A 27,766-nucleotide genomic window follows, 5' to 3' on the forward strand; every position below is an offset into this window, starting at 1 on the left:
CTAACACTATTTTTCAAGAGAATTCCTTTCTTCTAGGAAAGGTCACTTATCAGGTTAAATATTCCATTTGAAGCTTCATCATTATTAAAAGAAAGTGGCTCCAACATTACTTGTGGTACCTACATTACTTGTGAGACATTTTCTTAAAAAACAGACACCAAATATTTGTTTAACTTCACTCCCACTCTCTTATTTCCCAATTTTTCGTCAAAGGAACTTGGACTGCAGAACACTTAATTCAGTAATTCAGTAATGTACATTGTCTAGATATTTCCACTAGATACAAGGATGCTGGAAACTATATATTCCACTTTAAAACTGCAGGTCATAATCCGAAAGCAACTGTCAATTAATAAGAAATTTTGAACCTAAATATCCTTAGGTGATCATTGCAGAAGATAAAAAAAATTAGTTAGTTTTAACAGCAGCAGACTATGGTGCTCCCAGTCTTTGAAAGTGCCTTCTATGATTTAAGTAAAACTAAGCAATATGTGCATGAACATAGCAAAGTCATAGCTATAATTAACTATGCTTTCACACCCCAGTGCTTTGTTACCACTAATGAATGTTTAAATAGAATCCTTTACATTATGAGTCAATGGAACCAATGATGTGTGTGGATGCAAACTGTGTCCTTTGTTAGCTCTCCTTTTCATTGGGAGAAATTAAATTGAGAATGTTGGAGCCACTTTCTTTTAATAATGATGAAGCCTCAAATGGAATATTTAACCTGATAAGTGACCTTTCCTAGAAGAAAGGAATTCTCTTGAAAAATTGTGTTAGCTTATCCTTGAATAATGAAAGCAAGAACTTGTGCAGGATTGAAAGGCAGAATTTCTAATTTTGAAAAATCATATGTATGCTGGAGGTACCTACATAATCTACGCAACCTCAGGGCTGACAAAACACTACTAGCTCTGAAAATAGAATCTGTTTAATTTTACCTCTTATTTTAAACTTTTTTATAAAAATTTAAAAAGGTTGGCACAAGTAATTTCTGTAAAATTAAAAACAGAAGAAACTAAAACATGGCATATTCATTAGCCATTGGTACTGGATTGGCTGCTAAATCTGAATCATCCCAGAATAATACCGATGTTTCAGGGCTGCAGAGCTTCAAAATCCAAACAAGGAGTGATATTTGCTGTTTGTAAACTCAGTCTTGGCTTCTGGGCACACTCTAGCAACAAGAATATTCTCAGTTGATTCCTAAAAGCAGCTGTGCTTTCAACATCTAGACTTGATACAGTTGCAACAGTTGATTTAAACTACTTAGAAAGAGGAAGTCTGTTCACCAGTTTTGACTCAAATCGTTCAATTGCAGCATCACTAATAAGAGTCAATTGGTTTTACTCAGATGCCCTGGACTTCAATGTAGGAGTTGCTTTCATTTTCAGAAGAAGATGACAAGTCATGATCCAATTTGAAAGAAGTAGCTGGGATTGCTGACGCCCCTATGGCAATGAAAATCATTTTCAGGAGACAAGAGAATTTAATGACAACCTTCCCAGCATTCATAAAAACTGAAAAAAAGTGGATTAAATTCTACTAGTTCTCAAATTCTGCCAATGAAATATTGGCAATGCAAACTGAAGGCACATCACAAGGTCCGGTCCAGAATTGTCCTTGCCAGTAAATACATGTAATGTTTAGTAACTTAGTTACAGCAAAAAAATCAATTTCAACTACCAAAAGACCTCTCCTAAGTATAAAAGGTTAAAATTTTCAAAACTAACAGTTAAGATTTGAAAGGAACAAATGTGATTACAGAATTATTCTGCTACTGTCATAAATCTCACTTAGCATTAGGTTTACCTTTCAACAATTGATGTGATTTTTTTGTCATATGCTTATGTTTTTCTGAAAAAAGTTTTGCTTTTGTGTACATTTTTAATCTAAGTATTCCAGGTAACTTCACAAACTCACCAAATTATGATTTCCCATGCTAATATTTTACTAGCACTCATATGTATATTATTGTTTCATATGTTTTATAAATGGATCATTGTAAACCATTTATAGTGAGTAAATATAACTATGAACATTCAATTGCTTAACTCTGCTATTTTGGGTAAACAGAAGATAGTGGCTTTGCTTTTTTATTTCAGTATTAGAACAGAAGCTCGAAGGAAACTGCTTCACATATGGACACTTACGATTGGGATACAATAAGATAAGTGCTAGTTCTATTTACTTGCCTTTGTTGTTTTAACCTTGTTGCCACTGCTGCAGGACCATCCGGAAAGATCTGGAAGAACCTTGCACTCTTCACCTTCCAGGCAGGGATCCATGTGGCACCACCACTTTTGCATCACTACAGAAGCTGGAAAAGCATGGAAAGGGAACTATTTCAGAGGATTAACAAATGACCTTGTTACACATGCAAGTAGAAAGCAGGAAACAAACTACTTAGATTGTACTATTGAAGCTGCGGTACCAACCTCAAACAAAGAAGCTATTAAATATAATTTACCTCATTGTCCGGCTGTTGGGTTCAAGTTAGTTTTATAGCTGGATTTTTGAGTTTCATTTACTAGGTTTAAGGTTCCAACAAATATAAACAGGCCATGATTATAAGTGACATTATCCAAGTTTTGGAAGGTTCTTGATGAACTCTGAAATAGATTGACTCTACCTGTTAAGATATGCATTTGTAGAGTGCAAAGATCTTTAATTTTAAAGCTGTTTATCTCTTTTGTTTTATTCATTGGGTACAGCTCATCTCTTCAAGAACTTTCTGCAGTTTTGAAGTCAAGGATTTTCTGACCCCAATAAAGCTGTCCTCCCATTTCCTGTCCCCTGTAATGGCAAAGGCTAAAAGGTGCATAAGCAAGTACTTCATACCGTGAGCAAAGAATATGAGATGAGGAATTATAACAAGACCATCAACACAAGTTGCTTGAGAGCATGAAGACAGCTCAAACATCATCCATAAATTCACCGACAACACCACTGTTACTGGAAGAATTGCAGATGACAATGATGAGATGTCCAGGAGTCAGATAGATCAACAGGTTGAGTGGGGTCGCAACAACAGTCTCACACTCAGTGTCAGCAAGAACAAGGAAGTCATTGTTCACTTCAGGAAGAGGAGGGCAGGAGAACATACTCTAGTCAACATTGGGGAGTCAGCAATAGAAAGGCTGATCAGCTTCAAGTTCCTGGTCATCAGCATTTTAGAGAATCTATCCTGGGCTCAATATATTGATACAGTCATGAAGAAGGCATTGTCAAGAGGCAGTACCTGAAGAAAGCAGCATCCATCATGAAGGATCCTTCCCATCCAGGATATGCCTTCCTCTCATTACTACCATCAGAGTGAAAGCACAGCAGCCCAAAGACAATGGTTCAGAAATTGCTTCTTCCCCTCTGCCATCAGATTTCTGACTGGTCCATGAATCCATGAACATTTTTGCTATTCCTTTTTGCATTATGTATTTATTTTTAATTTATAGTAATTTTATGTTGTACTGTAAACAAAACAACAAATTTCATTTCACGTGATAATAAATCTGATTCTGATTTTGATTCCAAGGAAAAAAAAATCTCACTAGTTTCTGAAGTACACAGAAGCTCCGATAAATGAGAAGGTTCAGGAGTTTTTGCCAGTGCTTCCATGCTGTTCGACAGAGAGGGCAACTGTACCCCTTTCCAACATAACCTAGTCATAGTCATAGTCATAGTCATACTTTATTAATCCCGGGGGACCTGCAGAGGTCACTGAGTCATTAACTTCCCACCATAAATAGAAACCCAGGAAATAGTGTGCATTGTTAAATGATGTTTAGCTATTTAATGAAACAATTAATCAATATTACCCTTTAACAACCTCTGTGCACCCATAAATTTATTTTATAGTTGTGAGTAAATATTTCAAAGTTTCTGATCTATTTATAATAATAAAAATCACTTTTTCATTTTATTTTTAAAGATAATGTTGTTTCAGCAACCTAATCTTAAGTGTATGCTCAAATGTTCATTTTGTAATGTAAGAAAAAATAATTGTTTGCAACTTAGTATTCTGCCTCAGAATTCTTCTATGGGAGTGACTGCTCAGTTTGCTGGATGACATTACTTGTTGGGTGACAAGAGATCCCTTAGACCTAATAATTGACCAAAAGCAATTTGAAGAAAAAGGTGTGGATTTGGAGATCCACAAGACCTGCTTCCATGCTGTATTACTCTGAGAGTACAAGAAAGAATCAATTAGAAAGAAACATAATACCACCTGCTTTAATACTAAAAGATTTGTTTAGATCAGTGCCAAGCTAAGATGACAGAGCTATTATTGGACCCCATTAAATTTCACATATGTACAATAATTAAGCAACCTTTTGCCTTTATATAATAGCAAAAATGGCTCCACATTCATCTTGTGGAAAAGAGAGCTTACAGGAAAAGTTATCTTCATTAGAAAATGTGATTTTCAACATTTGTCGTCTCTGGCACAATATCTACCAATTTAACACTAAATACAAATAATGCAGCACCAAAAGAAAACAGAAAATTAACATGGAATGAAACTCTCTTCTCTTTTTGCATATTATATCCTTAAGACTTCAACTTCTGTGTTATACATTATTTAAATAGATGGGGTTTGTAGTGTATTTAATATTTTAATATTTGAGTAATATTGTAAATATATTGTTTGATTAAGAATTTTCTGTTTGTTTGCATACTGTAATTCATTACCAGTTATACGTAAGAAGTACCGAATGTGAATGGCATATGTTATTACGCCACTACGTTATATGTGTGCACCTCACTAAAAGAAATAAATAATAGGCCTGTTTTCCAGCTTCCATGTTTTTCTTTCAATTAGTTTCTGGTTATTAAAAATCATAACAGTGGCGATGAGGTAATTTTAAAATGAGCCCAAGATTACTACATACATGTTGGATTGCAGCACTTTTTTTCCTTCTAAAGAAAAGAGACATTTGAGTCATAAAAAAGCACAGCATGTTTCTTTGGAAGGGGCAGAGATGGTCGAGTTTAAAAACAAAGACAGTAAATGAATGAAATCCATGCATTCATAAACAGTGAGTACTGGAAGATAATAATAAATTTTTAAAAAGCTGAAAAGGCTGGCTACATCAAGAAGATAGATGTGTTCGATTGTGAAACAGATAACTGGATGATGTATACTGAATGAACTGAACAGTATTTTGAATCAAATAAAATAGCCAATGAAAAGCAAGAGTCACTATTAGAGAGTGCAATAGATAGAAAAGATTACAGTTTGCTTAGAACTTTTACTGCTCCAATCAAAATAGCCAAAATGAGCTTTGCTGATATCATGAACTTAATACAGGAAATGATTGGCAGGGTGGAGATACATCTCTACTAAAGGAGGTGTAAGGTACTCCTTCCCTTTGCTAGCCTCCAAGTCACCCTTGGGAAAGGTGTAGCATCTGCTTAGTCCCCTGAGCAGGGTCACATGAAGCCACAGGAGCAGGTGATAGATGGTCATATGAGCAGCTGGTAAACATCACAAGTCTTGGTAATGCGACCACTGACATGAGACAGACAATCTCTGATGAATATTGATAATGGCTGGGGTCACCCATGTAGAAAAATCACTGCCCAGAAGAAGGCAATGTCAAACCACTTCTGTAGAAAAATTTGCCAAGAACAATCATGGTCAAAGACCTTGATCGCCTACATCATAGACTAAGCACATAATGACGATGATGAATGCAGAAACATTTAGAACCAAAGCCATTTTGATTGTCGAATGCTTTATGTTTCATAAGTGGAATCAAAAGGAAGGGGAGTCCATCTCAGGTTAAGTGGCTGAATTGAAGAAATAGTTCGAGCATTGTCAGTTCAGTGATGGGGTTAATGATGCACTGAGAGAGCTTTTATTTTGTGGAATCTTACAAGAAAGCATTTGAAAATAGCTCCTAACTGAAGTGTAACTCAAATTTAAAAGAGCAGTTGAAATTGCTGTAACAATGGAAACAGCAGTCAAAGATGCAATGAGTTGCAGTCAGGAATGAAAATGAGTATGAACAAAATTGCAACGTCTAAGCAGAAACCTGCCTGGCCAAACAAAAGTGTTTCCTTTGTGGCAGGGGTTCACATACACCAGACCAATGTGGAAAGGTGAAATTTGCAGAAAATGCAACGAAGTAAGACGTATACAAAGAGCACGGTGGGCAGACAAAAATAAAAGGACTGCACAGGGAAGAGGAAAAGATAAAAAGTCAAAATGCTGTTTCAAAAAGAGCACTAATCGGTTTGCTGTTGATGAAAAAATTATTAATGATGAGAGTGACACAGGCCTGATGAGCTTTCAGATTTGTATTGTAAAAACTAACAGGAGAGAAGCAATATGCTTACACAGGAAGTGAACAACAAATTAATTAAAATGGCATTTGACACTGGCTCGGCCATTTCAGTCTTTCCATAAAATGAGTTTGAATAGCATTTCAAAGGTATTGCACTGAAGCCTGCAGGTATCTAATTAAGAATTTATATTGCACAAAAGGTAACTCCTGTGGGAATGATAAAAGTAACAGTGAAATACAACAACCTGCCACATTGGGCTTGTATCCAGTAAAAACAGGAGGGCCAGCGTTGTGAGGGCATGATTGGCTGAGACAACTGCAACTTCATTGGAGATCCATCCACCAGCTGCAAGCCACAACCCCTGCAATAGAGTCAACTGAAAGCAAGTTAAGAAAGGCACTGGATGATGCCACGGCAGTGTTCAAGGATGGCTTTGGAAAATTCAAACATTTCAAAGGCAAATAATGTTAAATGAAAATCCCACACCCAAGTTTTGCAAACCCCACCCGGTTCCTTACACCATCTGTGATAAAGTAACCAGTGAGCTAGATTGCTTGGAGGCTGAAGAAATTCTTTCCAAGTCTGAGTGGAGCCCATGGGCAATGCCAGTTACCCCAGTAACCAAGAAGAATGGGTCTGTCAGGATCTTTGGTGATTTAAAGGTCACCGTCAGCCCAGTACTGAAAGTAAATCACTACCCACTGCCCAGGACAGAGGAAAACTTTGCAAACCTTTCTGGAGGAAAACACTTCAGCAAAGTGGATGTAGCTGAGGTCTACCTACACATGGAGTTGGATGAAGAGTCCAAAGTGTTTCTCACTATAAAAAAACTCACAAATGGCTTTATCGCTATAAAAGGCTTATATATTTTTATTATCATCTGCTCCTACACTCCAGCAGAAAGCTCTGGACCAAGTGCTGCAAGGCTGCCCAGGTACTCGATGTTACCCATAAGTATGAAAAAGAACATCTCCAAAACCTCAAGAAAGTGTTAAAAAGATAAGATTGTGGATACAGAGAATGACGCAATAAGTGTGAATTCTTTAAACCAAGCATCACTTACTGTGGTCACACCATTAACGCACAAGGATTACACAAATGTACTGAGCAAATTCAAGCAGTGCAGAATGTCCCAGGGACAAAGTGCATAATACAGTTGTGCTCCTTTTCAGGATTTACCAATTACTATAGCAGGTTCCTGCCAAACCTCTCCACTGTGCTCCTGCCCTTAAACTCATTACTACTGATTGGAAAGAAATGACAATGGACAAAGCAGCATAAGGTGGCTTTCCAAAAGTCAAAGGAAATGGTGACATTAGACACTGTATTTACACATCATTATGATCTACATCATCCAGTGAAGCTTTCCTGTGGCGCCTCACCATATGATATTAGTGCTGTCATGAGTGATGGAAGTGAACACCTCATAGCCTTTGCATCACGTTCCCTTACCGCTGCAGAGAAAACTCACACACAGGTTGACAGAGAAGCCTTGAGTCTGGTTTGGGGTGTAAAACGTTTTAACCAGTACTTGTTTGAGAGTTTAACCTCATACTGATCATCAACTACTAGTGCCCATTTTCAATCCACAGAAGTATGTTCCATTAACAGTAGCAGCAGAAATGCAGAGATGGGCTCTGTTTCTTGGAGGACACCATTACAAGATCAAATTGAAGAGGACAACTAATCATGGAAATACTGATGGATTGCCCCATTTACCATTGGTAAGGAAAATAACCGAACATTTTACGAAAGAGGATGCTCCTCTAGATATGTTCTCGCTAATGCAAATCAAACGTCTCCCTATTATGGCAGAGATGATCCAAAGAGAAACCAAAAAAGACCCCACGCTGTCTCAGGTCTAAATGGCAACCCAAAGTAGCGGGAATGTGCAGCAGAAATTCCAGTTCCCTCTTTTTTAGCAGCACCAGGATGTACTTGCCCTTGACAGGGGTTGCCTTATGTGGAGATTGAGAGTCGCTGTAACGTCCAAGCTGAAAGCCAAGTTGTTGGAGGAGCCACATGCTGGTCATCTACACGTGGTCAAAACGTGCTCAAAGCTTTGTCTGGTGGCCTGGTTTAGATCAGCAGATTGAGTAGCTCACCATGCACTGTTTGGGCTGCCAGCATGTCCAGAAGGTGCCAAGAGCAGCACCTCTCCAGCCCAAGGAACGGTCTATGTTGCCCTCGCAGGGAAGAAGTGTGTGCAGAGCTGTCAGAACCACTTCCTGCAGTCCCAGAGTCAACTCCTACAACCACCAGAGAGGAGGCCCAGAACCTGAGATTGTTTCATAGCCACATGTCTCACTTGCCAAGCAGAGTGACCGAACCTTGTCAGGAAAGGCATTATCCCACAAGAGTAAGAAATCCTCCACAGCAATTAAATCTTTAGGATTGAATGGGACAATTTCAAATTTAACATGCTGAGAATGTCAATAAGGTAGTTGTATTATATAGAGCACTGTGTGCGAATATATTTAAATATGACTAGAGAGCAATACAATATACATTTGAGTTGAGATGCATTCTATATTGAGTTGGAGTTTGTAGCTAAGCAGGGTGGAGTATTTAATATTTCAGTGATATTTGAGTAATTTTGTAAATATATTATGGCGAGCTTTCGGTCCATAATGACAGACAAGGAAAGCTCGTTTATCTCAAATGCAGCTTAAAACACGGCAAGCACAATAGCGGGCAGAATGCAATGGCTCGGTGAGATCTAACTGAGCTGTATACAGACAAGGGGAGGTGATTATTACACACCTTGGTTACATTCAGGGTGGTTCTCAAACACACAACTAAACAACAGTGTAACCCGAGCTAAAATGTAACACGAAATGAACTCAAACATCTCACCAAGATTCTACTGAACATGCACACCACCAATGCATTTTAAAAACTAGAACAATAAGTAGCACTGGCCGCCAGGAATGCTGCAGCGAGCTGTCGACCATGCCCCCGGAGCACCGCACCTGAGGGGTCAGCCGTCCCAGGCAACCACAGGGTCCACAACAAAGTCCAGAAATCCCGGAGCGCTGGGGGGGGGGGGGCCTCTGTTGACCCCCACCCAGGAGAGACACTGTTTGGTGGGGCAAGAGGAAGGGCATCCAGAGTGTCACTTTCTTTCCTCAGCCTCACTGTATCAGTGGTGGCCAGGGGCTGACACAGTGCCAACTGGTATGACTTCCTTCCGCCACACCCAGTATACCACATTTGAGGTGTGGTTGAGCACCTCTCCTGGCCCCTTCCAGTGGCTTCCAAGCTTGGGGGATAGTCCTTTCTTCCATGTGGGGCAGGAGACTCAAGCTCAATCCCACACACCGAAGTCCTGTCCCCGGCTGTAGGCATCATAAGCCCGTTTTTGGCAGCCACTAGCTGGGCCACATCACGACCAGCCCGCAGGTGCCCCCCCAAGCCTCCCCAGGAATCCCTAGTTGGTGCACATTTGGTGCTCTCCTGAACTGCTGTCCGGTATGTCCAAAATGCTAGGGATCTCTGGTGATTCCAATCGTGCCGGTGCTGGCTGATGAGGATGGCCAGGGTGTGGTTAAAACGCTCCAACAGCCTATCACTTTGTGGGTGAAGGGGGTGGTCCACGTTTTGGTGATTCCCAGCCGCCTGCAGACCTCAACCAACACCTACAACTCAAAGTTGCATCCCTGGTCGCTGCAGAGTTCTATTGAGCTCCTCAGGGGTGCTGAACAGCAGAAGAACTCCTCCACAAGTCTCTCAGCATTGGTGGTAGCACTCTGGTCAGGGACCGCATACACCTCTGGCCACTTCGTCAAGTAATCCATGACCATGAGAAAGTAGCGGTTCCTGGCTTCGGTGCGGGCAAAGGGACCCAGGATGCCCACCCCTACGTACTCTATTGGGGCCCCTGCCAGCAATTGCTGCATTGGTGCCCTTCTGGGACGTGCAAACATCACAGCAGTGCATGAACAGCTCCACGTCCTGTCTGCACCCAGGCCAATTGAATCATCTGTGCAGCTTGCCCACCGTCTTTGAGACCTGAAAATGGCCGGCTCCCAACCAGTTCGTCCACCAACCACAGCACCGTGGCACTGAGCTCCCAGGGAATGTCTGTTGCGGTCGGAAAACAGCCACCGCAGGACCAGCAACCCGGGCAAGCACCCCCTGCTGAGAGTATGGGGCTTTGGCCTCTGGATCCAGCTAAGAAACTTCTGCTTATTCCAGCCGCTGTCCTGCGCTCAGCCATCCTTTCACCCGGACCAGCACGGGATCACTCTCCTGCTCACTGCGCAGTCGCTGGTGGTCATTGGTGGGGAGGCCTATCTTGCTGTGACCACCGCTTGCCCCGACTCCGCTCCTCAAGGCATCAGCAGGAATGCCACTCGGTGGCCTTGCAGGGACAGTGAGAGAGGGCGACAGCATTGCCATAGTGCCCTCCGCCAGGGTGCTGTACCTCCAAATCGCAGCCTTGGAGAGTCTCCAGCAACCGTGCCAGCTGCCCCACAGGACGGCGGAAGCTCAACAGATCAGTGACGCATGGTCCGTGCGACTTGAGTGTTTGGATTGGAGCTCGTCCTCCCATGGCTGTGGCATCTTGGGTTCGCCAGCACAGGCCGCCAGAGAGGCAGGTTACGCGCCCAGCTGCGTACTCTGGGTATGCTCGCCCCATCAGGGTTTCCTGGGAAGGCATGATGCTCGGCGGCCAGGCTCACCCTCCAGGCCAGCATACTGTCTTCGGAAGCGGGCCAGTGGGTGCGGGGCAAAGGCACTCCATCCAACGTCATAGCTCTTCAATTTCACCGTCAATTTCTATATCCCACTCCTGACACCAGTAGGCAAGCACTTGATTCATGACGACAGACGAGAAAAGCTCATTTATCTTAACTGACGTCTTTATTGCGACAAACACAATAACAGACAGAGCACGCTAGCTCGTTGAGAACTAACTCAATCACATACAGACGGGGGAGGTGATTATTACGCACATTGGTTACAGTCAGGGTGGCAAGTGAACAGCTGTATAACCGAGCTAAAATGTAACAACACATTTGAACATCTCATCGTAATTCTACTGAACATGCACACCACAAACGCATTTTAAAAACAAGAACAATAAGTAGCGCTGGCCGCTAGGAATGCTGTGGCGAGCTGTCAACCACGCCCCCGGAGCACCACGATATTGTTTGATTAAGCATTCTATGTTCAATTTCATAATTCATTATGGGTTATATGTAAGAAGTAAGTAAATGGCATTGAGCCATTACGCCACCAAGTCATATGTGCGCTCCTCACTGAAAGAAATATAACTAAGTAGACCTGTTTCCTGGCTCTCGTGTTTTTTGTTTAATTAGTTTATGACGTTACAAAACAGGTTTTAATAACGTGGTTTTGGAAGTACCTTGACTGACTCTGACCAAAACGTGAATTCATAAACTAACTTCCTGGAACAGCAAACAGAAATCCTTTGTATAATTGTTTTTAGCTACTGAATCCACCTTGTGCCTTCATTAAATTTTTTGCATATTTTCAATTACTGCAAACAATCACAGTGCAGCGGCTAACACCTTCAGATAATGCAGCAAGTTAACTGATTAATAGATAAACAAGCAAACTAAAAGCAATTTTATGTTTATCTGTTTTTGGCCATATCATACCTACCTATTGCCAACAGTCCTTTGCTTGGCATATCTCAGACTTCTGCATTTAGCAAACACGGAAGTCTAAAAGGAGCCGAAGGTCAAATGTGGCCATTTCTTACCTGGTCCAATGGGCTCACACTATGTACAGAGGAACAGCTGGACTGGGGGACCAGATGTAAGCTAATACAAGTACAACACCATTCACTTGAATGGGGTCACCAACTATGAAGAAAAGACAAGTTTTTTTTTGATTAGCTGCTATCATTTTGTTTGAAATATTTATTGAGATATAGCATAGTAAGAGTCCTTCCAACCCAGCATGCCCGCTCCACCCAATTACACATGTGACCAATTTTTGGAATATGAGAGGAGACTAGAGCACCCACACGGTTATGAGGAGAACTTACAAGCTCCTTACAGACAGCAGTGGAATTGAGCTTGGGTCACTGGCAACGTAATGGTGTTACCCGAACATGCTACCATGAATTTGCAGTTAAATTCCTGCAGGTTTTAAAACAGAGATAAGCAGATAGCTCGAAATAAATCTGAAAGAAATGAAATCACTTTAAAATCAAATTTTTCTCTATTATTTGCACCAGCAATTATAAACACATTTGCTGAATGGAGGTTGGAAACAAATGTTAAAGTTTTATGTTAAAGCTCTGCTGTCAAAATGAAGCCACACTCAGGTTGGAGGAACAACACCTTATATTCCATCTCAGTAGCCTCCAACCTGATGGCATGAACATTGACTTTTCCAACTTCCGTTAATGCCCCTCCTCCCCTGCTTAGCCCATCACTTATTTATTGATTTTTTTCCCCTTTTTTTTCTCTCTCTGTCACTCTCACAACCACTCCTTGTCTTCTTTCCAACTTCCTCTGGTGCTCCCCTCCCCCTTTCTTTCTTTCTCCTTAGGCCTCCCGTCCTATAATCCTTTCCCTTCTCCAGCCTTGTATCCATTTTGCCAATCAACCTTTCAGCTCTTAGCTCCATCCCTCCCCCTCCTGTCTTCTATCATTTCGGATCTCCCCCTCCCCCTCCCACTTTCAAATCTCTTACTATCTCTTCTTTCAGTTAGTCCTGACGAAGGGTCTCGGCCCAAAATGTCGACTGTACCTCTTCCTATACCTCTTCCTGCCTGGCCTGCTGCATTCACCAGCATTTTGTGTGTGTTGCTTAAAGTGAAACAGCTCTCCTTCCTGAAGACTCTCCATTTCTTGGTGGCTACAGGGGGCTAAATTTCTTTGACTCCCTTTGATCTCTTATTAGCTTCATCATATTGTCTTCTGATTGAAAGGTTAGGCAGGCAATTTTATTGCAACCTCATCCCATGCTGCTGCATAACCTGCGATATGGAAATGATCCAGGGAATTATGGAAGCACGCCTGATCAATACCTTGCTTGTTGAGTGTTGTTGCAGCTTTGGAGCAAGTTATAAAGACGGAATGCCATGTTGTGTGTCATTCGGCAAGCCTCTGATAGTTCACAAAGAGCTCCAATCCAAACACTCAAATATCACATTTAGCAACCATATTTTTTGGAGTGGAGGAAAGAGCGGTGTTGGCAGCTGGAAGACAGCTGTTGAGCAGTGAACAAGGGAGTGGAAGAGATTTCACATTAGAGCTAAATATGGGTAACCATGGATGTCCTCCAAGGCCAAAGGACATCATTTCATAAGGTTATTACCATTTAAGAGCTGGTTGGCAGTCCGTCATGAGAGAGGCCTCTGGAAGATCAGAGCCATGGAATCACGCAGAATGGAAGTAAGGAGGAAAAGAGACATGCATTGCAGTTTTTGTGAAATCACAGGCCAGTGGGACTGAGAGTTGAGGGACATCAGATCAGGGGTTTGAAGATGAGGTTATGGGCTAGGATGGATGCTGGGTGAGAGGAGATCTTTAATAGGCCAGGTCTGATGAACACAGCAGATGGGCATGGGGATATCACACCTGTATCTCCCATCCCATCAGTAATGTTGCTAAGGCTCTTTTGTCTCCTTTCAGGGATTATCAAGCCTCATAATACGTGGTATGCAGCATTAAAATCCGTCAAGGTATACTCCACAAACGCCTATCAGCATATTTAAATCTCTCAAGAGCAGACTCCTTCCCCTGCTCCTCAAGTCGATCTCAACTAAAGAACAAGGTTAGGATGCTTCAGAAAGAAATATGAAGTTAAAGTTCCCAGTTTATGAGTTGTACTGTCAATTTTTAGCCCCATGTGTGACCAGCAATATTCCAGTCAGTGTTCTGTCAACCAAACTGCATGGAAGACAGGGTGAGGGTCTGTAAAATGCCTCAGAATGCTCCAAAGATTTAGTGGTATCTCTCTGGGACATGTTTAGAACACATTTTAATTGCTGTGAAGTAGGTGTCAGCTACATTCCCTTTAATTTCTTTTTTTTTAATTTTATTTTTATTTGGATAAGGAATTCACAAATATCATGTACTTTTTTCACACATATAACCTTTTCCTTTTTTTTATATGTATAAAACTACAATTATTTATACATACTTAAGTACACATTGAGATGATATAAAAGGAAAATAAACATTTAAATAGATAATTATGTACTGTGGTAAATCTAACCTATTAGGCTAAGTAATGGAATTAGTTGTTAAGAAAAATGGTAATAATAGTTTCCATATAACCCTTCTGGACCATTTCCACTGGTCCAAAATGTTGTATATAAGCCTATGTATCAACCATTGTAGGTGTTTATATCCTTATTTGTTCATGCTTGCTCCTGCCCGCAGACATAATTATCCAATCGTACTTATTCACTTAATTTTTTCATTTTTTTATCCCTTTCCCAAATCTTTCCCTTTACTTGTGTTAATTCTCTATTTTCCAAAAGAAAACAAAAAAAACAAACATTTAGACTAGGGGTGCTTACGTTAGCAATAGTACTGTGTTGATGAGAAGAGCAGTATAAATCATTAGGAGAGTCATCTAAAGTCTGCTCGCATTGGGGTTATATATTCAGATTTGATAAAATTTTTCTTTCTGAGTTCTCAGGGAGTAAGTCAACTTTTCCATTTTAAATATTTCCAAGATAATTTTGTACCAATCTTCTAATGTAGGTGGTATTGGATTTAGCCATTTTCTAGTGATTGATTTCTTACTTGCCGCTAAGAGGGCCTGCAGCAACTTTATATCTTCCTTCTGTTCAAGAAACAATACATGCCCCAAATAGAGCGTCTCAAAGTTCAGAGGTATCTGGGACCTAAGTACCTTAACTAATGTCCTATGAATACCCTCCCAAAATAGACTTAATTTAGGGCAATCCCAAAAAATATGAAAATGATTTGCCTCCTTGGAGCCGCACCTTCTCCAACACATCACATTTGTATCTTTATATTTTTCCTGATATGGGGTCTTGAAGTATCTTATAATGTTTTTCCAACAATGTTCTCTCCAAGTCAAAGAATTAGTCGAGGACCATTGAAAGCTGCAGATTTTCTCCCAAGCCTCCTCTGAAAGTACCAACCCCGCTTCTTTCTCCCACTTCTCTTTAGTATAAAGTGTATTTACATTTTTAGCATGGGAGAGTGCATTATATAATCGAGAAACTGATTTACTAGGTATTGAACTGCAAGCCGAATTCAGAATCTTGAAAAATTCTAATTCTACTGTTGATAGGTCTGTATATCTACAACTCTGGTTAACATAGTTTTGTATTTGAAGGTACCTAAAAAAGTCATTATGTTCTAGGCCATGTTTGTCCTGCAGGATTTGGAAACTTTGTAATACTCTTTTATCTATAAATGAGAGGTAGGTTGTAAGACCTTTCTTTATCCATAGCTCAAATCTTTTATCTCCTCTGTTGGGAAGAAATTCGGTATCATATGCACACCATCTAAAGAGTTTTAACATGTTATTAATTCCACATGAATTAACCACCTTCTGCCATACTTTTAATGTAAGATTTATCCAAGCGTTTTTAGATTTTTCCAACTGGGCCATCAATACTTTGTCAGCTATTGAGGCCTGAAGAGGAAAACTGTCAACTAATCCAAATTCTATTTTCTTCCATCTAGCCTTATATTCCCTATTACACCAATATAACAGAGGGGTTATCTGTGAGGCATAAAAATAATTTCTCAGGCAAGGAAGAACCATATCTCCTCCTTCCTTCCCTAACTGTAAGGTGTTATATCGAATTCTAGGTTTCTTTCCTTGCCAAATGAAGCAGGAAATCCATTTGTCCCATTCCCTGAATTGATTATCATCCACCTCCACCGGTAAAGTACGGAAAAGATACAATAACCGAGGAAGAATATTCATTTTTATAGTATTTATCCTTGAATTTAAACTTAAAAAGGGGATAAGATTCCACCTATGCATATCTGCTTTTATTTCTGAGATTAATGGCCCATAATTTACCTGTGACAGTGTTGAAAGATCCTTCGGCAGGGTTATTCCTAAATATTTTAATGATTTAGCTTCCCACTTAAGATCATATGTATCCTGCAATTTTTTGGATGGTGTATAATTTAGGGACATAACCTGCGTTTTCTTTACATTTATTTTATAACCTGATATTTTCCCAAAGTCATCCAACAGTGTAAACAATCCTATAAATGATTTTTCTGGTTCACTCAGATAGAGCAAAACGTCATCTGCGAATAACGCCACTTTCTGTTCAATCCCTGCCACCTTGATACCTTTTACGATTTCGCTCTGTCTTATTAGTTGGGCAAGCGGTTCAATATATAGCGCAAAAAGGAGAGGAGAAATTGGGCATCCCTGTCTAGTGCCTCTCTCTAAGATGAAGGAGTCAGAGAGGTCCCCATTTATCTTAATTCGGGCTGTAGGGCTGTCATATAGAGTCTGAATTACTTTAATAAACTTTTCTTGAAAGCCGAATCTTCCTAACACTCTGTATAGGAATGCCCAACTAACCAAATCAAAAGCTTTCTCAGCGTCCAATCCTACTACCATTGTCTCTGTCTCGTTCTTATTAGCCTGTTCTAATATGTGCAGAGTTCTCCTTATGTTGTCCTGTGTTTGTCTTTGTTGAATAAATCCAGTCTGGTCTAAGTGGATTAGGCCAGGTAAAAGCTTTTCCAATCTGCGCGCTAATATAGATGTAAATAGTTTGTAATCTAAGTTAAGAACACTAATTGGCCGATAATTGCCACATTCTAGTTTATCTTTACCCTCTTTAGGAATAACTGAAATAATCGCTTCTCTCCAGGAAGGTGGAGTTTCTCCTCTCTGCAAGATCCAATTAAAGGTGTTAAGTAGTAATGGGGCTAACTGTGTCTTCAGGGACTTGTACCACTCTGAGGTAAACCCATCAGAACCCGGGGACTTTCCAGCCTTTAACCTAGAGATGGCCACGTTCAGTTCTTTGACAGTTACTGGTTCTAATAAACTTTCATTTTGTAAATCTGTAAGTTTAGGTAGATCTAAAAAATTCAATACACTGTCTATATAGGGCTCATTGGGGGCCCGGGGTTGGGAGTACAGCTCTCGATAATATGTTTCAAAACTCTCTTGAATTTTCCCTATTGTACTCTCCACAAGCTTTGTCTTTGGATTCTTTATTTTATGAATTGTATTGTCTGCTTGTTGTTTTCGTAATTTATATGCTAATAATCTAGCTGATTTACCTCCTACTTCATAATTCTTTTGTCTCAGGTAAAGAAAATTTCTTTGAGTTTCCAACACATTCCCTTTAATTTCAATGTAGGTCTGCTGATCCCCAGTGAAAATTAGTTGCAACTTGTCCATCACTTCAACTTCAAAATATTAGAGCATTCTCAAGATGAGCTGATGAGGCGAAGCTTCTGCATTTAATGCCAAACTTACAGTAAAATATTAATTTAGAATTGTAATTTGCAGTCAGTAGCAAAGTATATAAACTAAAATAACAACCAATGCTCCTGTGATAAATATCAAATGATTTATGAGCAAGCAGAGTTCTTTTCTCTATCTGCACACCTTACTGAGACAAAGCCAAAAACACTTGAGTTAGGGGAAAAGGGACAAATTACTGGAGAGAAAAAGCACATTAACTTCTTTTTATAGCTTTGCATTCTGCACACTACAGATTCTTGTTTGAAGATTATGTAGTTCATCCTCGGGAGAAATCTGCTACAAACTAATGAGCTTATTCATTGAAATGAGTGAAATGCCAGCCAGCACTCTACAGTAGACGCACATACTGTACTTCACTCTACAGTAAAATATATGTTCTAGACTGAAAATGAATAATTCCATAATAAACACCTGCATATGATTTGATATTATCCTGAATAAACAAGGAACCTCAGCACCAAAGTACAAACATGTGTTATAATTAAAAGGGGAGATGACATCAAGCAACTGCCTCCAGGTTTCTTAATTATATAATTATGATATTATTTCTCCAGGTCATTTTAAATATAGAAAAGTCTTTAAAACTTAAATGTTTTACGATGTTCAACACATCGTTACTTTCAGAAGCGAGTTTTTGCAGAGCAGTATCATAAATATAGTAATGATTGAATGGTTCATTTTTTTTCCAAATGATTCAAATATTCAAATCCTCAACTTTATCTGAGAATTTAATTTAGAATCTAAGACTGTAAGATTTGTCTCTGTGTGCTTTGGATGGTAAAACATCCACAACTGTTTCCAAAATGATATTCAGTAGGCATTATGACACAAGCCAGTTAGCACACCATATCAACAAGGGCATTAAAGCAGGCACATTAAAGTTAACACCCATCGGGAGTAGGGAGAATAGGATGAAGTATGTGGTCAGCAAGCTTAATGTCAGCATTATCATTTGGATTGCATTTAACCTTCCTCAGATGAGTTTGCATTCCGTCGCAGCATGGCAATCCCACCAGCATTTTTTAAAGAGACCATCAACCTTGAGGTGTTACTTCTGGATTTCCACTGGCTGCTGCCATGATTCGACAAGATGTTTGAGGCTATCTAGCCCCTCTGTAAATGATGAAGCTCCATGGTATAAGAAAGGTTGGGAACCCTCTAAATATTATGAAACTCCAAATATCCCATGTGCTTAGGCATTTAAAGTCTTCTGGACAAATTAATTTTTCTCTAGACATGGATGATTAGATTAGATTCAACTTTATTGTCATTGTGCCCAGTACAGATACAAAGCCAATGAAATGCAGTTAGCATCTGACCAGAAATGCAAAGAATAGTGTTAGTTACATAGTAGGCACACTCTTTTGACTGGAAAAGGGCACACAATGGAGGACAATTATAGAGGAGGAGGAGGAGGAGGTGCACAAAGTCTCTCAGTGGGAGGCCGTTTCACCGAAGGTGCTCAAGGAGCTATGCTCCTATTTGTATCTCAATGAGAAATAGTTTAAGATGCCTGAGCTTCCGTTAGGGCTTCCTTGCCAAATTCTGAAAATACTTTAGGCACAATTGGCATAGCTTGGGCCCCACAGTAGCAAAGCAGTTAACGTGATGCTATTGCAGCTCAGGACGTCGGAGTTGGGAGTTCAATCCCAGCATTACCTGTAAGGAATCTGTACATCCTCCCTGTGGATGCCATAGTTTTCCCCGGGTCCTCTGGTTTCCTGCCACAGTCCAAAGGCGTACCTGGTGGGTTAATATTTGCTGTAAATTGCCCTGTTAGGGTTAGAGTTAAATCGGAGTTGTCGGGGAATTCCATGTGGTGCAGCTCGAAGGGCCTATTCCACACCGTATCACTAAATGAAAAAATAATTAATTAATTGCCACATCAGTGTAGGGCAAGGGCCACACTTCCAGTCACTGTCATGATCGCTGAGGCAGAGTCATGGTCCACAAGGCTGGAACTGGAAGAACAGGAGGATGCGGAGAATGGGAAAGTGGAATCGAGCAAGCAAACATAAATAAGAAACTTAAACCCATGTGAACAAAACCAATCCCAGTTCCTCAACCACAACATCACGCTCAGTCTTTGCTGAGCACCATAGCCCATTCACTTGGTCACAGAATAAAACCAAACACACAACACAGAATAACCAGTCTAAACCAGTTTTTAATGAAGTAAAATATAAGGGACAGAAACATCAGCTAATTAACCTTGTGCACTCCGCCTTAAGACCTGCCTTTGCTTTTCATGTTGCCCCTGTGCAGTACTGCCTGATGAATATTTGCTGATGGTCAGTGAAGGAGACAGCTGATGGCCTTGGAGATGAACTTGAGGAGGACTGGCTCAGAAGACCAAGCCTCAGATTGCATTATCTCTGCAAAGACAGCAGCTGTCAGAGCTAGTAACAAGAGACAGCCAAAAGTCAGAGTTGAATCACATTCAGATTCATTCATCACATCAAAACACACAGTGAAATGTGTCATTTGTGTTAGCAAGCAGCGCATGCAAGGATGTGCTGAGGGCAGCCCTTAAGCACTGCCACACGTTCCAGCGCAAACCCATAATATTCAGCAGAATCACACCAGCAGCACAACAACAACAAACAAAACAAGACAATGACTGCAAAACTATCCCTTTTCCCACCCTTCCAACGACTCAACCACTCATACACACAGACAGGCCTCCAGCCCCAAGGTAGGCCGCCTGTGGGCCTCCAGTTCTTGGCCACAGACTCACAGATATCAAGCCTCCAAATTCCAGTTCCTGGCCTGGACGCAGGATCGCAGATATTGTGCCTGTGACCTCTGGACAAACAGACCCCGAGGTTTTGACCTCCATGAGTGGTGTTATCATGAGAGAGGACCGCAGGTTCATCTTCATGCAGTAGGATCCACTACCTACCCCTGCCATAGAGCAGTACCTCAGCAAACCAGGCTATGCTGGCAAGTAGATTCCTGCATCGCTGTGATATTCTGCAAGGCCCATTTCACCCCAGATACATGATGGCAGCCTGAACTTACATTGCAGTGGCTAGATAGTCGGTGGCTGTGCTTCAGCTCCAAAGGAAGCTGAGACATTAGTCATCAGATACTACATTATGATCGAATCCAGAAGTAACTACTTCCATGCTGCAAAAGAACGGGCTCCTGTCTGTGTGATTATGCAACAGATTCATTGATCACAAAATGTAAAATTTCAATGCATATACATATTAGCCTAGCTCTACAAGTGGCCTCAACAAAATCTTCATTTGGCTCCTTTCTACTGCTGAACTTGATCTCTCGGGAGTTAGCACCAGCAGGTATCATCTTTAAAAAAAATGCCCTCCCACTGAAAGCAATTTAATTGTTAGTCTTGTGGAGATCAACAGTTGAGCATGGACTTATGGGAATTCTGTAGCACCTTGGAGAATCTATCCAATGGACATATTCCTGGTTCAGGGCTGTGTCAACAGAATGACAACGGGAGACCACAGTATGCTTTGATTGTTTGTTTACTGATTTATAGATAGATAGATAGATAGATAAATGTAGCACCCTTCAGCCTTTCAAGCTGCAACATCCACAGTGCCCGAAAACCCCAATTTAACCCTAACCTACTCACAGGACAATTTATAGTGACCAGTTAACCTACCCGGTACATCTTTGGACTGTGGGGGGAAACCAGAGCACCCAGAGGAAATCCATGCATTCCACAAGGAGGATGAACAGAGACTTCTTACAGATGGTGCTGGAAATAAACTCCAAATTCTGACACCCCAAGCTGTAGTAACATCACACTACCACGGTGCCATTTGAATTGTATTCATTTAAATCTGTTTAATTATCTTTAAAAGTTCATAAGTGGCTTATTTTATGAAACTGTTGAATTCAATTATTTTGAAATGTTCTGATTGCTTTTACTTTTTTTAATAGATTTTGTTTGCTTATGGAGAAACATACAAGGATCTTGACAGGTCATATGCCAAGGACATGCCACAAGATTTCTCATCAATCATGTGGACTGGGCTCGATCTGCCTGCCGTGTCCACACTCCCTACTCCACGGGGTGCCCTGTAACTACGCAATGTCCTGCCTACACACAAGATCTCACCATCAGTGATCTGGATGCCGCTTTGCAGGAGGCTCAGACAAGGAGTCCAACTTGACTCGGTATATAGGTCACTGGTGAACCACCCATATTCACAACTCGCAAGAATTTCTAAAGCAATTAAGTTTGGCTATTTGATTATATGTTAAAATTTGATCCTAAACCTGTCACAACCACGGATTTGGCAGCGCATCAGATTCAGCAATTGCGCTCGTGAATATGCACGTGTCAGCTAATTATTATTTCGTTGTGATAGTGTTTAACTCCACTCATTCCGTCGTAGTATTTGTCTAGACTTAGACATAATTACACTTCATTATCTGCATTCCGCCTTGCCTGAGAAAACTGGACCGTCGAGACAACTGATTCTGAAGACTAGCGGTATTTGTTTTATTCTTAGTTGTTCTTTTCAGCGGCAGTGTAGGCTTTGATTTGTATTTGAGTGTTTGAGTCAATGACCCTGTTTGGCCTAGCATTTATTGTTTTCTTTTTCCCTTTAACATTGCTCGCATTAAAGTCTGTGAAGTATCGACCCACTTCAGTGTCTCTCACTCCGCACTTGGGCCATATCCACACCGCGTGACAAAACCTCTATTTAATACATTAGTGTAAATTACATTTTGAAGTTCATACCTTTTTGTTTTAAATAATACTTATAAGCCTTCCACACATCTGACATTAACTTCCAGGGAGGAAGTTAATCTCAGATGAAAAGCATGCATGCTGAGCTAGTTATAGCTTTACCATCAAATTATATCTTTTTTTAAATGTCAATTCTTCCTCTACCTGCATTAATTTTTAAACATAGGCAATGAAATTGTAACAAATACTCACTTTTCTGATGTGGGTTAACAGACAAGACCAAAGGCAAGCAGAAGAAACAAGATGTAAATCAAGAACTGGAGTTAAACAATAGCCAGCTTTGGCTTTAAATATCTTTGGAGTGTAGGAGGAAGTCAAGACTGAAGGAACTAATGAGCTCAGAAACCGTGAGCTTGAGGAGAAAATATATTGGTGTGAGGGGCAATGTGATGAATCTTCATTTCAACATAGTGACATGCAGGGAAGATACGGACTAAGTGGGAGAGTTCATGTGGAGCTTGTATGATGGTTCTAAAAGGCAACAAATAGGGATTGGTTTGGTACGAACAAAAATTAGATTGGTATGTGATCTACAAAAACATCCAAAAAATTTACATTGGCGGGTATCGTGGTGTAAAACTACAGCAGGAGAATCCAAATTATTGGACCATGTGTAATTTATTTAATTAGAATAAGAGTGGATAATTATTCAAATACTGAAATAAGCTACAGTAAAAAGAATCCACCAAATATACTAACAGATTCATATCTACAAACCATTGATATTCAGCTGCATGTTCCAAGCGCACTTCATATAACTTGCCACAGCAACTCCATTTTAGAGCTTTATTCAAAAGTTTCTCTTTAATAAATCTGCTGAGGTGGACCAATGTTAATATTTCTACATTAAGGAGTTAATTCAGAAAAAATATTTGGAAGCTAGTTTCAAACAGAGAGCAAAAACATGTAAGCTATGATACTAGAGGGCCAATAATTGTGTACCATAGTTCAAACATAATAACTAGGATCTGACAGAAAGTCACAGATCTGAAACAGAATCCTGATGAAGAGTCTCTGGCCAAAATGTTAACTGTTCATTCTCCTCCATATCGTTGTCGTGACTATCCCTCGAGGTTGAGGATGATGGTCTTCGTTCTGTTGATCTACTTATGGGCTCTCAAGTGGCTTATGAGTCCAATCTTGGCTTTGAAAGTTCTTCCACATTCAGGACAGGTAGTTCCAGATGGCAGATCGGGCTTTGGTTGTTGCTGCCTCTCTTTCCGTTTTCTTCTCTTTTCTTCTAATTCTGCACATCTGTTGGCTTCAAAAGTTGCTGTTCCTTCTTGGATGATGCCTTGCCAGAGTTTCCCGTCCTTGGCATTGGCTTCCCAATTGTTGATGTCGATGTTACATTTCTTCATGTTGACTTTTAAGACGTTTTTGAATCTGTTCTGTTATCCACCTCTTTTACGTTTGCCTTCTTTAAGTTGGGAGTAGATTTGTTTCGGCAGACGTTCGTCTTTCATCTGAACAACATGACCGCTCCATCTTAGTTGGTTCTTGATGACATAGGCTTCAATGCTTGTTGTTTTTGCTTCATTGATGTCATGTGACTTGGTAAGTTTCTCCAACACTTTGTGTTTTTTGACCTGAAACATTAAAATGTTTCTCTTGACATAGATAATCAGAATCAGATTTAATATCACTGGCTCATGTCATGAAATTTGTTGTTTTGCAGCAGCAGGACATTGCAATACATAATATATTTTTTAAACTCTAAACTACAATAAGAAATATATATAGAAATTAAATTAAGCAAGTAGTCCAACAAGGAAGCAAAATAAATTTAGCAGTAGGTATTCATCGGTTCATTATCAGTTCATAAATCTGATAGTGGTGGGGAAGAAGCTGCTCCTGAGTGTGTGTCTTCAAGCTCCTTTACCTCTTCCTTGATGGCAGCAATATGAAGATGGCATGTCCTGGGTGATGGGAGTCCTTCTTGAGGCATCACCTTTTGAAGATGTCTTCAATGCTGGGGAGACTAATGCCTGTGATTTAGCTGGCTGAGTGTACATACTCTTCCACACCAGACAGTGATGCAACCAGTTAAAATGCTCGCCACAGTAAACCTGTAAAAGTTTGCAAGGGTCTTTGGTGACATAACAAGTCTCCTCAAACTCCAAATGAAATATAGCCACTTTCTTGACTTCTTTGTAGTTGTATCATTATGTTGTACTCAGAATAGATCTTCAGAGATGTTGACAAACCAGGAACTTGAAACTGTTCACCCATTCCACTTCTGATCCCTCAATGAGGACTGGTGTGTGTTCCCTCAACTTCCTCTTCCTGAAGTCCACAAATCAATTCCTTGGTTTTACTGACGCTGAGTGCAAGGTTGTTGTTGTGACACCACTCAACCAGCTGATCCATCTTGCTCTTGTATGCCTTTTCATCACCATCTGAAATTCTGTCAACAATAATTGTGTCATCGGCAAATTTATAGATGCCCATTTGAGCTGTGTCTAGCTCCACTGTCATGGGAGTAGAGAGAGTAGAACGGCAGGCTACACACCCATGCTTAAGGTGCACCAATGTTGATTGTTGGAGGGGGGGAGATGTTATTTCTGATCTGCACTGACAGTGGTCTTCCAATGAGGAAGTTAAGGATCTAGTTGCAGAGGGAAATACAGAGGCTCCGGTTTTGGAGCTTGTTGATTAGAACTGAGGGCATGATTGCAGTGAACGCTGAGCTATTATCAATAAACAGCAGCCTGATATAAGTATTGCAATCACCCATCCAATGCTGAGTGGGAAGCCACTGACACTGCATCTGCTGTAGACCTATTCTGGCGATAGGCAAATTGCAACAGGTCAAGGTCATTGCTTAGACAGAAGTTGATTCTGGCCATGACCAACTTCTCAAAGCACTTCATCACAATAGATGAGAGTGCAACTGGACGATAGTCATTGAGGCAACTTCTTGGGCACAGGTATGATTGTTGCCTTTTTGAAGCAGGTGGGAACCTCCAACTGCAGCAGTGAGAGACTGAAGATCTCTCTATCTGACCTGCTGATAATTGTCAGCTTCTACCGTTTTTACTTTGGATCTCTGGTATCCATGGTGTTCTGCTTCTCTGGTAGTCAAGTAGCGTTGCTTCACATTGATACAGCAGCTGCACAGGATGAAGCCAGCAATAGAGTCTAATAGATTATCAGTGCAAAGCTAAGTAGCTGTCTATTGAAGAGACGCCTCTAGGCTTTACTTGGGTTTCAGCTGTCTCTTCATCAATTTATTTGAAGCTCAACATTAGCCTGAAAAGATTTTAGGACTCAGGATTCCAAAAGAGCTCCTTAAGTCTGGTAAAGTAGATACCAAACCCACCGGAATGTACAGCCCCAAGCTTTAACTCTTTACAAGAATGTGATCATCAACAAGCTTAGAGTAGCAGTCTATGTCCATATGGATATTTCAACATTTTCCACACTTTACAAATAATCAGTGGAATGATGCTTCTGTATTTGGTAGAACAAAAAAGACTGGCAAATGCCCAGCAGAAAATTATTCAACTCTATCTTCCTTCCATGTATAAAACCCAGAGATAGTGAAGGGTCAGTGGCTTCTTAAAAGTCTTAACTGCATTCATTGGATAGACAGAGTTGCACTGCGGTCTTACAAGCTCATATTGAGGTTTACACCTTCACAGTTCCCCAGTGTAACTGGGCTCTGTCCTTTTACATAATCTGTGAGGGTGAGGCAAGACGGAAGGAGACAACGTGATGTAGGTGGAATTAAGTTGTCTTGGTCAGTCTGATATAGAATGGCAAGTTTATGAATAATATACTCTCAACTGGGAATGCCAAGTTGAGGACCCTGCTAAAACAAAAAAAGACAAGTAAAGGCATAAACTAAATGTGATGGCTTCGGATATCTGATGTTAAACTGTCCCTCATTAGGAATTGATATTAAACAAAGAAGTTGGCAACAAGGACATGGAATTAGAATTAGAATTTTATCTCTTACATTCACCTCGCAACATGAGAGAGTAAAAATCTTTATGTTGCTTCTCTGTCACAATGTACAAGCAATAAGGAAGGGAAATGTGGGAGGATATTGTCCTAAAACTAAGACTGCATACAAGCAACAGACACAAAATACTGGTGGAACGCAGCAGGTCAGGCAGCATCTATAGGAAGAAGTACAGTCGACCCGAAACGTTGACTGTACTTCTTCCTATAGATGCTGGCTGGCCTGCTGCGTTCCACAAGCATTTTGTGTGTGTTGCTTGAATTTCCAGCATCTGCAGGTTTTCTCGTGTTTGCAAAGATTGTATACGTAATTGTTTTGTATACATGTATGTCCAGTTAGATATGCATTCAGATTGATGTGTATTGATAAATCTGATGGCCTGGTGGAAGATGCTGTTCCGGAGCCTATTAGTCCTGACCTTAATGCGGTGGTAACATTTGGCAGACGGAAGCAGCTGAAACAGTTTGTGTTGGGGTGGCTGGAGTCTCTGATGATCCTCTGGGCCCTTTTTACGCACCTGCTGCTGTAAATCTCCTGAACAGAGGAAAGTTCACATCCACAGATGTGCTGGGCTGTCCGCACCACTCTCTGCAGTGCCCCGTGAATGAAAGTAGTACAGTTCCCATACCAGGCAGTGACTCAATCAGTCAGGATGCTCTTGAAAATGCCCCCATAGAAAGCCCTGAGGACCTGGGGACATTGCAAAACTTCTTCAGCTGTCTGAGGTGAAAGAGGCACTGTTGTGCTTTTTTCACCACACAGCCAGTATGTACAGTCCAGGTGAGATCCACAACGGAACTTTCAAACTTACAAAGGAACTACTCAGCCTCTCAACTATAGTTGCATTGATGTCAAAAGGGGCTAGCCAGTCTCCGTTCCTCCTGTAATCCACCATCAACTCCTTTGTATTTTGAACATAGAGGGAGAGATTGTTTTCTTGGTACCACTGTGTCAGGGTGTTAACTTCTCCTCTGTAGGCTGACTTATCATTGTTGGAAATAACCCTTGTCAATGTCGTGTCATCTGCAAATTTGATCAGCAGATTGGAGCTGTGTGTGGCAAAACAGTCGTAGATGTATAGCGAGTAGAGGAGGGGGCTCAGGACACAGCCCTAGGGGGCACTTGTGTTGAGGGTCAGAGAGGCAGAGGTGAGGGAGCCCACTCTTACTACCTGCTGGATCGAGCTGCACAAGGTGGGGTGCAGGCCAAGGTCTCTGAGCTTCTTGTCAAACCTGGGGGAATATGATGTTCAATACTAAATTGTAGTCCAAGAACAACATTCTAAGATGGTTGAAGACACAGAGAAGAAAAGGAACATGAAACCTAACTGAACTATT

The 27,766-nt window shown here is 40.7% G+C and overlaps 1 protein-coding gene across 4 annotated transcripts in view; it reads right to left on the reverse strand.

Moving 5' to 3' along the window:
- LOC140210861 (chemokine-like protein TAFA-4) overlaps nt 1-27,766 on the reverse strand; it is a 362,929-nt gene that overhangs the window by 122,903 nt on the left and 212,260 nt on the right. For 3 of the 4 annotated variants that reach the window (XM_072280121.1, XM_072280123.1, XM_072280124.1), the window contains exon 5: nt 2,199-2,323. In XM_072280121.1, coding sequence (XP_072136222.1) covers nt 2,199-2,323 — 125 coding nt within the window. Of the gene's footprint in view, nt 1-2,186; nt 2,324-27,766 lie in introns of those variants that run through there. The other variant, XM_072280125.1, reaches the window with a different exon arrangement.

Source organism: Mobula birostris, chromosome 16, assembly GCF_030028105.1.
Source record: "Mobula birostris isolate sMobBir1 chromosome 16, sMobBir1.hap1, whole genome shotgun sequence".
Taxonomy (NCBI): Eukaryota; Metazoa; Chordata; class Chondrichthyes; order Myliobatiformes; family Myliobatidae; genus Mobula; species Mobula birostris.